The sequence below is a fragment of the Scylla paramamosain genome, chromosome 16 (genome assembly GCF_035594125.1).
Source record: "Scylla paramamosain isolate STU-SP2022 chromosome 16, ASM3559412v1, whole genome shotgun sequence".
Classification (NCBI taxonomy): Eukaryota; Metazoa; Arthropoda; class Malacostraca; order Decapoda; family Portunidae; genus Scylla; species Scylla paramamosain.
The window spans coordinates 5,092,501-5,104,098 of record NC_087166.1 but is presented as its reverse complement, the minus strand read 5'-3'; the positions used below and the strand labels follow the sequence as shown (position 1 = coordinate 5,104,098).

General features: G+C 34.6%; 1 protein-coding gene across 1 annotated transcript; it reads right to left on the bottom strand.

The window, feature by feature from the left end:
* Positions 1-4,910: 4,910 nt before the first annotated feature.
* Positions 4,911-9,047, bottom strand: LOC135107917 (WD repeat-containing protein 74-like). Its single transcript, XM_064018300.1, has 8 exons — positions 8,890-9,047; positions 7,713-7,825; positions 7,395-7,516; positions 7,044-7,254; positions 6,709-6,810; positions 5,810-5,910; positions 5,250-5,457; positions 4,911-5,132 (listed from the first exon to the last, which is right to left on the bottom strand). The coding sequence occupies exons 1-8, from the start codon at positions 8,951-8,953 to the stop codon at positions 4,944-4,946; spliced, it is 1,110 nt and encodes a 369-aa protein (XP_063874370.1). The 5' UTR covers positions 8,954-9,047; the 3' UTR covers positions 4,911-4,943.
* Positions 9,048-11,598: the final 2,551 nt, after the last annotated feature.

The window sequence follows — 11,598 nt, the reverse complement described above, 5'->3', positions numbered from 1 at the left end:
AAGTAAAATATATCAAATCGTTTTCATATAAATTTTGAGCGAAGGGATTTAAACGCAAATATGTTATTTTACGTGAAGTAGGACACATGATGTGTAAAATGCCATATACTCTAGTAGTGAACACATTCTGAAATATCTTCGTAATAAAAATGTAATCCTGTTGACAAGATTACAAACATTGACCGATGGTTTGGATAGTTATTAAGAAAAATGAAAGAACACAAGGAAATTTAACATAGTTATAGGAACTTCGAGAAACTTTTTAGAGATGTGGAAGGGCTAAAGTTAATGATGAGTGGTCCTGATGTTGGTTGCTTCCGTAAAATACTAGTAATGCTCTACTTACTTCACTAACAGCTGATTGTGTTAACAGTAAATGATATAGGATCCCAAGGATTATCGCGACAACAACAACATCCTGCTGGTTCCTTGTGGTAGCTGTAAGTGGCAAGACAGCTTTTCAGATTCTGAAGTGAATTGTATTACGAGATCCTCTATAATCCTGTGACCCATCTTTTGATTCCGGGAATGTGATGGAAGAATGCAAGTCTCACTTTCACACAGGTCAGTAAGCATAGTACTGCAAGCAACAGGAGAAACAGCATCCAGTGTGAAAATGTACCGAAGGGCAACAGTATAGTGCTGGATGAAGCATGATTTCCAAGAGCCAGCTGCTGGTAACATGGACTGGCCTCCTGATATCAGCATGGCCCCTGGACATAGTGGTGGAAAATTTTGTACTGAGACTTCCTCCTAGGTAAGTACATATTTGACACTATGAATCATAAAATTAAATATAATTCATTGTTCATTCAGACATACCAGCTTAAGTTCACTGGTTTGATTTTTTATTTATAACTCTCCCATAATGGTTGTGGCTGGATATTTTATCAGTAAAAGGCAGTACAAATAGAGTTGTAATGGCCTAAATGCTTCATAACTTTTCATCCGTATCAAATTTTGACCCCTATCACTTTGCAACTTCACTATTTCCTAATTATGACACTGCACCATCTGGACAGTGGTATGATAACTTAGAAGTATGGCAAACATTTTGATTTGCGTTCCAGAGACTTGTATTGTAGACTATGAATAATTTTTCTGAGGAATTGTATTATATTGCATATTTTCTTTTAGGTCACTCCTGAGAGCCACAGACACAGTTGTTCATGGGCTGATTGGAGGTTTTTCCTACTTGATGGCTTGCATCATCTGCCCTGACCTAGTGCTGAATATATTCAGGTGTCTTCCTTTCCTTCAGTTTGGTTCTGGAAGTAATAAACATGAAGCACTTAATACACTCTTCAGTTTCTTTGTTGCCTTCACGATCTCTTCTTGTATTGATTTGGATCACGTCATTATGGATGTGATGCAGATTAAAAGAGTAAGTAGGTAATGGTCATTTGCATGATAAATTTTAAAAGCAAGTTTCCCTATATCATGCTACAAGCTCTTAATTTCATGAGATAAATATGTTTCAAAGAGGGAATATTTTTAGGCCACTGGCATTGAGTAACAAATTTTAGCTGTAATATTCAGTTATGCAATCAAGAATATGTACATTAATTTATTTAGATAACTAGGAATTAACAATTTCACATGTTCATGCAGTTTTTCACAAGTCCAATAATGACTGAATTTCATATGTTGATACAGTTTTCTATATATGATATTGAATACTGATATAGATGATATATGTATCTTTATATTAACACCAAGCTTTCCCACCAGATGCCGTTGCAAAGAGGATGGTTCCACCTTTCCTTGTTTCCACTAGGTCTGATCATCATTCTCTATCTATCAGCCCTTCCATTTCACTCACTCTACTGTGTAATATGTGCCACACTTTCCATATTATGCATCCTGAGCCACCACATACGTGACGGAGTGCATCATGGATTGGATTTTTACCCTCTGGGAACCACTCCAGTACTACCATATTGGCTCTACATTGTTCTTACTCTCATTTTACCGATAGGAAGCACTTATCTATCATCATCTCTTATCCGACTATTGAAACCTTCACTTGAATCACTGACTGAGAGTATGCATATGGTTTGAATTATGAATCATCTCTGTTGTCATATTCAAAGGCAAGAATATAAAGGAGTCAGCCCCTGGCACCTGATGGCAGCTCCTCAAACTGCACAAATCTAAGTAACACTGATGTATGTAATTGCCATCATGTAGCAGTTGTATACTAATTCAATTAAGGCATAATTCCTTGTTATATGAGTTTGCTGTGATCACAGTCAGTTCTTGTGGAGCTGTCAGCTGCTGCCTTGTGATCCCTAACATGCCCCATTAGGGATATAAAGTATGACATCTAACTGTTGAGTGACTGATGAATTAAGTAAGTTGAAGCAAGCCAAAAATGTTGATTGATTATATTCATTGAAATGAGCCCCACACTGATTTAAATGTCATTATTTTACCATCTTTTCTCTCTCCTGTAACAAAAATTATCAAGGGAAAATGTCTAAAATAATGCCATTCATGCAGTTTCTAATATGTACTGCACCATAACCTATCAGGTCGATCCCGTTTCATCAACAACAGCTTCCCTCAACTTTCTTCACTGTCTGCCTGTTCCAACCCTCCCAGAAAAATATCTACCTCAGAACAAAATTAGATAGGCTTATCATCTTTATTGAAAACAGCAACGAAGAAAAACTTTGCCAGGTTTTCAAAATTTTAGCTTTGTTTTGGGAGGAAGTACAACAATGAGAGCAATATATTATCTTGTTATATATTTACTTGTAATCTTTTCAGTTGTATGAATTTCTATCTTTCTCAGATATTCAGTCATTCATTAACATTGTGATCAGTTTGGTGGGAGCTCAATGTGTCCAGTGTGTGGTAATTTAATGTCTGCTGTATCTAATGTTTTTTCCTTTTTTTTTTTTATTGTAAAGTAAACAATATCCTGGTTTTAAATTAATGTCATCATAAGTTCAGGTTTTGCTATGTAGATCATTTATGTTCTCAAACTTTACATATTCCCATGTACTCATATCATTCCATGCCTTTAATGATATTGTTGTGAAGAGTGTTGGGATACTTCAGAGAGAGAGAGAGAGAGAGAGAGAGAGAGAGAGAGAGAGAGAGAGAGAGAGAGAGAGAGAGAGAGAGAGAGAAACACTTCATGAGACAGGTGCAGTGTTCATTTTCATATTTAGTATAATTTGTGCATATTTTCTTGTTTTTGATAGTGTTCAAGATTTATACAAAGACTATATATTTTTTTAAGATTAACTGATAAATAATCTTTCCTCTGGTACTTCCTTCTTAAAAATACAAAAGACATGTTTTTTTTCTGTAATACACTTTCTTTTAAAGATATATATACATGCATCTTTCTGTCCATTCCTCCTTCCTTCCTCTTCCACATCCTCCAGCTATTTTATCCCTCTTATTAAATTTCTTCCTAATGATGTTTTCCATGCCCTCATTAGCCTTAACCCTCAGATGTGATATTAATCTTTCCTCAGGTTATTTTGTTAATGATATGAAAACCACATTTTATATTAGTACTATTTCAAAAAATTAATATATATATATATATATATATATATATATATATATATATATATATATATATATATATATATATATATATATATATATATATATATATATATATAGTGGTATTTTGACTTACAAATGCCCCAACTTAGGAGTTTTTTGTGATACAGGCATTTGTTTGGATGATTTTTTTTTTTTTTTTTTTTTTTTTTTTTTCCTTTGAGTTGTGAACCAAAATCCAAGATATGAGTGAGCTTCAGATATACCACTGCTAGTTAGCACAGCGAGTGTCACATCAGCCCAGCATTCTTTGTCCACTTGTTCACTTCACATGTTTTTATACAATGTTTGTTATTTATAAATAAATTTTTCTTACAGTAAACCCTTGATATAACAAGCACGTATGGGGAGAGAGAGAGAGAGAGATTGTCATCAGCCATTGTCAAGGTCACTCACTCACTGGCTGTCACACAGCCACATTTCATCTCTCAAACATGTGGTTGACTGTGTGTCAGCCAATTCTCCTGCAAGCATTCAATAATTTTGAAATATGCCATAATTTGTGAACAATTTTGTAATGAGAGTTCAATAGCCTAGGGTTGTTATATCAGCAGTTTACTGTAATTAAAAACATGTACAAAAAAAAAAAATGAGGTTTTTTTTAGGAGGGCTGGAATGGATTAATGGCATTTCAGTTAATTTCATTGGGGAAAATGGATTTGACGTATGACCAAATTGAGTTATGAGCTACGTCACTTAACAAATTAAACTCATAAGTCAAGGTGCCGCTGAATATATATATATATATATATATATATATATATATATATATATATAGAGAGAGAGAGAGAGAGAGAGAGAGAGAGAGAGAGAGAGAGAGAGAGAGAGAGAGAGAGAGAGAGAGAGAGCACAGGGAGGGGAAAGGTGCAAGAGTAGAGCATTGAGATATTTATAAGACAGACAGAAGACAAATGAGAGATTGAAAGAGATAGTGCGTGCAAGAGTGGTGTATATGGACAGGGACAAAGGAAGACTTATGTCTTGAGGAAGTTCAGAGAACTAAGTGCCATTGTAAATTAATTGAGATTAATTGCATTGTACATTTGGATTTTTTTTTCTTTATTTGTATTTAATGTACTTGTTTAATAATGTTTATTTTTTATGTAAGTTGCATCTACAAGAATAAACAGGAAAATTAAATTTGCTATACTGAATACAAAGCTGCATTTGAATATTTACAAGAAAATATCCACAAAAGAAAGATATATGTGAAGTAGCTACTTAGAATTAATTAATTCAATGAAATAATGCAAAATAATAAATCATGTAGCTGTATCAATAAACCATATAGTCTAAAATATGTAGTCTGGAAGTAAAAAAATATATTTATTAACTGATTTATTTTCACATAATATATCTTAAACTGTTAAAGATTCCCATTCAGCATCTGTGACTTCAGGATTTGCTCTAGGTACTTTGATCTTTGCCTCTGTCTTGGCTTCTTGGGTTGGCATTTTTCTTTTTGCAGTATTGGCTCCTTTGATGAAGTCCATTTCTTCCAAGTTTTCACGAATTAAGAGACAATTCAATCTAGACTTCAGGTATTCCTGTAAAAGACAACAATTCTGAGGGGTGCTTTATGACATAATGAACTATAAACACAAACTAATAAATTCAGCCTTCAAGAATACTTTACTTACAAAATAAAATTAACAGATGCTTACCTTAAACACCAACTTCCTTGAAGTTAGGTTATGAACCCTCAAAAAGCGATCTAAGGAAACGGAGAACACTAGGGGCTGCTTAGGGTGGACCACAACATCTCGCACAGCCCCAGCAAAGCCTTTATAGACATGTACAGGTTCCTCAGGCTTGCGTCCTCTCAAATCAAAGAGTCCTAAACGGCCATGAGCTGTTCCAACAACAACTTGCCTGGGAAAAATATACAAAACACCTTAAAGAATGCACACCAGCAAAAATTGGAATCAGAACAAAAGAAAATCAAGTATATCCAACACCAAAGGTAATTTCTTATACTACATAAACTGGGTTAAATCTTTCTCCTAGCATCACCATGTGGTGGGAAAAGAATGACATAGTGGACAACATGAGAACAAAGAGACTAATGGTGAGAGGAAAGGAAATGTAAGGATAATATGTTAAAGTTTATCAATCTCAATGGAAGAAAGCAGGAGGAGGATGAAAGATATTAAAAGAGGGAGAGTGGATATGAAAGATGAACATATTTGCAAGTAATTAGACAAATAATGCAGGTATGTCTTACCCATTACTGGAAGGCACTGCACTGATACGTGTGAGAGGAGAGTCTTCCCATTCAAAGCTGATAGTTGGTCTCCTTTGCCTCTTGGGATCATATAGACGAATCTGGAAGCAAGAATCCATATCCATAACACAAGAAGACACCATCCATCTCTTTACCAATCAGTTATTGGTAAACCAAAGAATGACAGCATTATAGACTGGATGTGTAAAGCTAAAGCATCAAGGAAACCTATTTGCTGTTTTTTTATATACATAATACAATTGCAGAAGTAACTGAAACTTTAAAGTTCCTGCAAACTTTGTAAAAAATTATAACCTCAAGATAATAACCTGATCATAGGCATAAGAAGAAACATAGAATTAACACTTCTGATAAAACAAACTCAAAAGGAGAACAATACACTAACACAAACTATGGGTGAATGATGAAGAACTAGTGGAAACATGTTGTGATGTTCTGCCTTGGAGCATCAATGGAAACATTAAAAAAATTAATCTGAAGGTAAGATAAACTGACCATGAGAGGCTTTCACCAGGAAATGAACCTTTGTTGGAACACTAATGCAAACACAAGTCCAACACCTTACCAATCAGGCTGAATGAATTTGGGTCAGTCTTGAATGTCCACTTACTACAAAGTGAAAAAGACTGATACATTCTTCTGCTATGAGTTAAAAAGGAAAGTACAAGATAAATGAACTGCACTATCAAGTTGGAGAATGGAAGCAGCATTATTTTCAGTAAATTTAAATGAACTAGAGAAATCATATAGAGGCATGTATGTACAGTACATCTAAAAATGCATTCTAAAAGGCATAAATTGCAATGAAAAACACTGAAAAATACTAAACAAATAAAGCACGACAAATAAATACATAAATTCTCCCAAATTTTTCTTACATGTTTGTGTCTTGAGGAAATGGCTATACTGTGGTGATCTCCAAGAAATGAAATATCTGTTATCCACACTGGAACACGCAACTCCAGCATGTCAGGCTTGACCTGGAGGAGAAACACAACAGATAAATGATTTTAACCGAAAATTTATTCAAATACTCAAAATGAATATATAACCAGTTTAAGTACAGGAAAGATGTCTTGACTTGAATTAGTAAAGAAATAGAATTTATATGATAGAAGATAAATATTATCATGATTATTATTGCTTATCATATAATTTTCACAGTCAGGTAACAGTAGCATACAAATAGCTGATAAACGGTAACAAGACCCACATTCTTAGCTGTGAATATAGCTTCTTCAGGTGTATTGAAGTCCCACAGATGAAGGTCTGACTCTTTCCCTCCAGTAGCAATCACACTGGGAGATGTTGGATCCTGTCTCATCCTTGTCAGAAATTCCCCTTTGGCTAAGGCATTTATTTCCACAGCATTATCACTTTGCCAGAGAGTCACCTGCCCAGACTTCATGGCTGTGATTGTGATGCTGCAGGTGCAAAAACTCAATGTAAGCACTAAGAGCAAGACCTTTTTTTTACAAACCATATATTAAATGAAATAATAAACTATACTTGTAATGACTATACCATCCATGTACAAGTCTACAATCAGTACAATAAAACTTACCCATCCATCCTTCCTAGTGATACGATAGGCCCTTCACCAACATTTATTTTTCTTGTGGAAACAAAAGCCTTAGCCTCTGTGTCAAATACTCTAACAGTCTGATTGCGTAGGCCCATTAAAATCTGTAATAAATAAATGAAATATTAAAATTACAGTTCATCAATAATTCATTCCAAACCATCAAAACTTCTTTTTCATATCATGGTTCAAATATGAAAAATACAGGTTTGATCTGAGGAGAAACTATTCCATATTAAAGTTCATTAATGCAACACTTAAAATTTTTGACTAGCAAAATTCTTGAATGTGCTTGCTTACCTCATTCTCTTCTTCATTTCCCCACGCCACTGAGGTGATCTCCTGCTCACGATCTAAGGCTTGGATCTTATGGAAATTCTTATGTATTACTGCCTTCTGGTTAAGGTTGATACCTGCAAGTTTCATTTATACTTTTAGCGATAGATAGGTAAAGTAATGTAGACAGTGTGCATATAATTTGCCTGGGTATAGTCAATTGCAGAGTTGTCGCCACCTGGCCTGGATACACGCATGCTGATCTACTCAGGACTGCAATATTAAAGCTATAATACCTACTGTAAGACATTCTGATAAAGAAATACTGTCTTCAATCTGACACTTAGTAGTTACCAGCCCTCCCTGCCCATTATTTATCTTATTGCCTAATGCAACCAGCTAGAAATAATGTGGCTCATTAAGATCACAGACCAAAATACCACAACATAAACTACTACCACACTATCAGCTCAAAAATCACAAGTACTGTAATACCCCAAAATATTTCAGCTCCTACAGCTATTTGCCAAAAAAAATAAATAAATAAATAAATAAATAAAATAAAATAAAATAAAAATCCCAGCCTAAACTACTATTGGCAAAACAGGATTACAGTTGAAAATGCTACATATTGTACTACCACTGGTCATAAATATCATGGGCTAACCTACAACTGATCCCAAATATTAGTCAGTCATTAGGAGGCAATCAGGCTGAGTAAAGTTTTACTTTATTCAAAGTACTGCTGGGGAAAAATTGGTTTGTCAAAAGTGTGTAATGACAGATTCCTGGTGAAATTCAAAATGAAGTAACATCACTAGCTAAACTATATTACAGCTTACAAATGTACATTCATTGATAAAACATAGATTATGATATCTAATCAAGGTTCCATTTATAAGTAGCATTAGAGATACCACAATGGAGATATAAGAATGTTTAAGATTAGTAACCAAAACATGAAGATTTTAAACTTTATAAAATTGTCTAAATATGTGACATGGTGCTTGTGAGGTCAGTTGAGATAATTATGGATAGGGTGATACATGGGCATAGGTATGTATAATACGTAGGCTTTTTGGCTTCCCTTGTTTTGTTTTAAAGTTTAGTCATGGTGGCAGGTCAGTCTGTGCTTAGCCAACTGTTACTGTATTTTCTATTTCACGCCTAATTCAAGACATTTCTTAAAACAGCTACTAACCTTTCAATATCCCAGTCTCCGTGCCAACATACACGTTAAAATCCGTAGCCGCCAGCTCTTCCATATTTGTATAACACTCCCCAAACACTCCCTGCGTGGCAGCCTGACTAGCGCAAGCAGCGAGTGACCCACGTGTTTGTTTTGGTGGGATGGCCCGTCTTGCATCCGAGATCGTGTGTGTGTGTGTGTGTGTGTGTTACGGGAGGGAAGTAATTTCCTACTATCCCGTCTCTATATATATCCAGTTTGGTCTTAAAAGCATGGACAGTTACGACATTGACAACGTCTTCACTGAGTTCCTTCCATTTGTTCACACTTCTATGAGGAAAACTATACTTCTTGATTTTTCTCTTCTACAGTTAACTTTTTTCAGCTTCTTACTGTATCTTACTTGTACTCTGTGTGTCTAAATTTATAAAGCATTTTTTGTCCACATTTTCTATACCATTTATCATTCTATAATGCTCATTAAATCTCTCTCTCTCTCTCTCTCTCTCTCTCTCTCTCTCTCTCTCTCTCTCTCTCTCTCTCTCTCTCTCTCTCTCCTATTTTCAAGGGTAGGAATCTCCAACATCTTTAATCTCTCTTCATAGGTTGACTTGCTCAACTCCGGAACCATCTTAGTGACTGCTCTTTGTACTCTCTAATTTTACAATATTCCTCTTTGTATAAGGAGACCAATCCAATTCCAATTTTGGTCTTATGGAAATCAACAACTTTTTTTATCATTCCTTCATCCAAATATGAGAATGCCATTTAACTCTTTTTAACAAATTCATTGTCACTCCAGTAATTCTATCAATGTGACTATCAATAATGCTGCTGCTGCTGCTGCTGATGCTGCTGCTGCGTATATATATATATATATATATATATATATATATATATATATATATATATAGAGAGAGAGAGAGAGAGAGAGAGAGAGAGAGAGAGAGAGAGAGAGAGAGAGAGAGAGAGAGAGAGAGAGAGAGAGAGAGAGAGAGAGAGAGAGAGAGAGAGAGAGAGAGAGAGAGAGAAAAAAATCAGATGAAAGAAAAGAAGTTATTGAGTAGAGAAAGAAAAAAGGATAAGGGAAGTGAATAATGATACAGGAAGTATAATAGGAAGAAAAGAAGAAATAAAAAAAAGTGGAACTAGGAATATCCTACAGTTATAGACTATAATGACCCTGAGGTAACAAGAGATGCATGCAATAACCAATGATTATATAGAAAAGCCCTCATTGTTCAGGGCATTATGTGCACTTGTGGCATCTTGCATTTTTACTCACTACTGATGCTGCTGTCAAACATCATGTTGCAATACAGATTAGTGCAGTACTGCAAAAGACACCATCATCAGTTTATAGGGGTCACTATCCAGACCAGTCATTATCAGACTGGCTTGAACTCCACTTAGTCTGTTAAATCTAGGTTATCATATCTGGTTACTGAGGACATGATTCAATAATTTATCAAAAATTAATGCTGGCTGCAAATGAATTTTGGCCAATTAGAAATCTAGTCATCCCTGTAAACTGATCTACAAAAGAATACAAGACTAAAAATCATAAAAGTGGAAATTCAATATACTTTTATTTGTAGTGTTCTTGTCCATGAGAAAATTTTATTACAATTGTTTTGCTCCAAGCATATGCATACACTGCAAAACACACACACACACACACACACACACACACACACACACACACACACACACACACACACACATGTATACAAGTTAAGTTATTCTCAAACATACAATCATACACATACTTGCAAGCACTGTATAAACACAATGAAGCATGCTATATGCCTGCATGCATGCCTCACATGCAGGCATATGTAGCTAACATAAACTAGTACATAATGCTGATCTGTCACATGTACTGTACCTCCTGCATATATCTTTTAAAAATCACAGTCTCAAATTGTGAGAATTTTCCTCACTCTACATGCACAATTGTACAAAACTTATTGATGCTCATGTGCACATCATACCAATTATTGATTTTAATTACATAAATATGTATATATACATATATGCAAAACCTTTGAACAAATATTACCTGCATTCTCATAACACCATATCCATCAATCCATACATCATTCACAAACCTTTATTTTTTTTATTTGACATTCTAGGGCAAAATATCCATAACTTCTATCTCTTCTAAAAATTACTGCACTATACAATAAACTGGAACATATCTGAATGTTGAATTGATATCAGTACTTCAGTTGTATGTCTTAATAATTTACACCCTTAATCAAGCTTAATTCCTTAAATCTCATCCCTACAGATGAGTCCTATATAATACTATGGGAAGTTACCTATGAGATATTCAAAGTCCACTTAGAGGCAACAATACACAAGTGAAACTCCTATGGTATCAAGGGACTAGGATGGACATACAATGTGAGGAAAGGTTATTTAAAGTAATACAAAATTACTCAAAGCTACATCTTCCTTCCATAAAAGCTCACTTCATTTTGATTTTAATATAAACATTTGCTGACAAAATACATACACAGCTGCATAAAATGATTTATCAACACAAAGATTTACTTCTACAAAATGATAATGTCACATTTTATTTACCAGAATAACTACCCAATTATTTTGTTAGTCTTCTAATGCTTATTATTCTAATACACATGGTTTAGATTGGCTGCCAAAGATTTCCTCAATCAGACATGGAAAAGATAAGACAAAAAAGTCTGAAAT

What these genes read in the sequence shown, in the direction of transcription:
- LOC135107917 (XM_064018300.1), bottom strand. Translation starts at nt 8,953, where the DNA reads ATGGAAGAGCTGGCGGCTACGGATTTTAACGTGTATGTTGGCACGGAG. An exon ending in GGAGACTGGGATATTGAAAG is followed by an intron (nt 7,826 to 8,889) that starts GTTAGTAGCTGT and finishes TGAAACTTGCAG; the next exon opens with GTATCAACCTTAACCAGAAG. An exon ending in GCAGTGCCTTCCAGTAATGG is followed by an intron (nt 5,458 to 5,809) that starts GTAAGACATACC and finishes TATTTTTCCCAG; the next exon opens with GCAAGTTGTTGTTGGAACAG.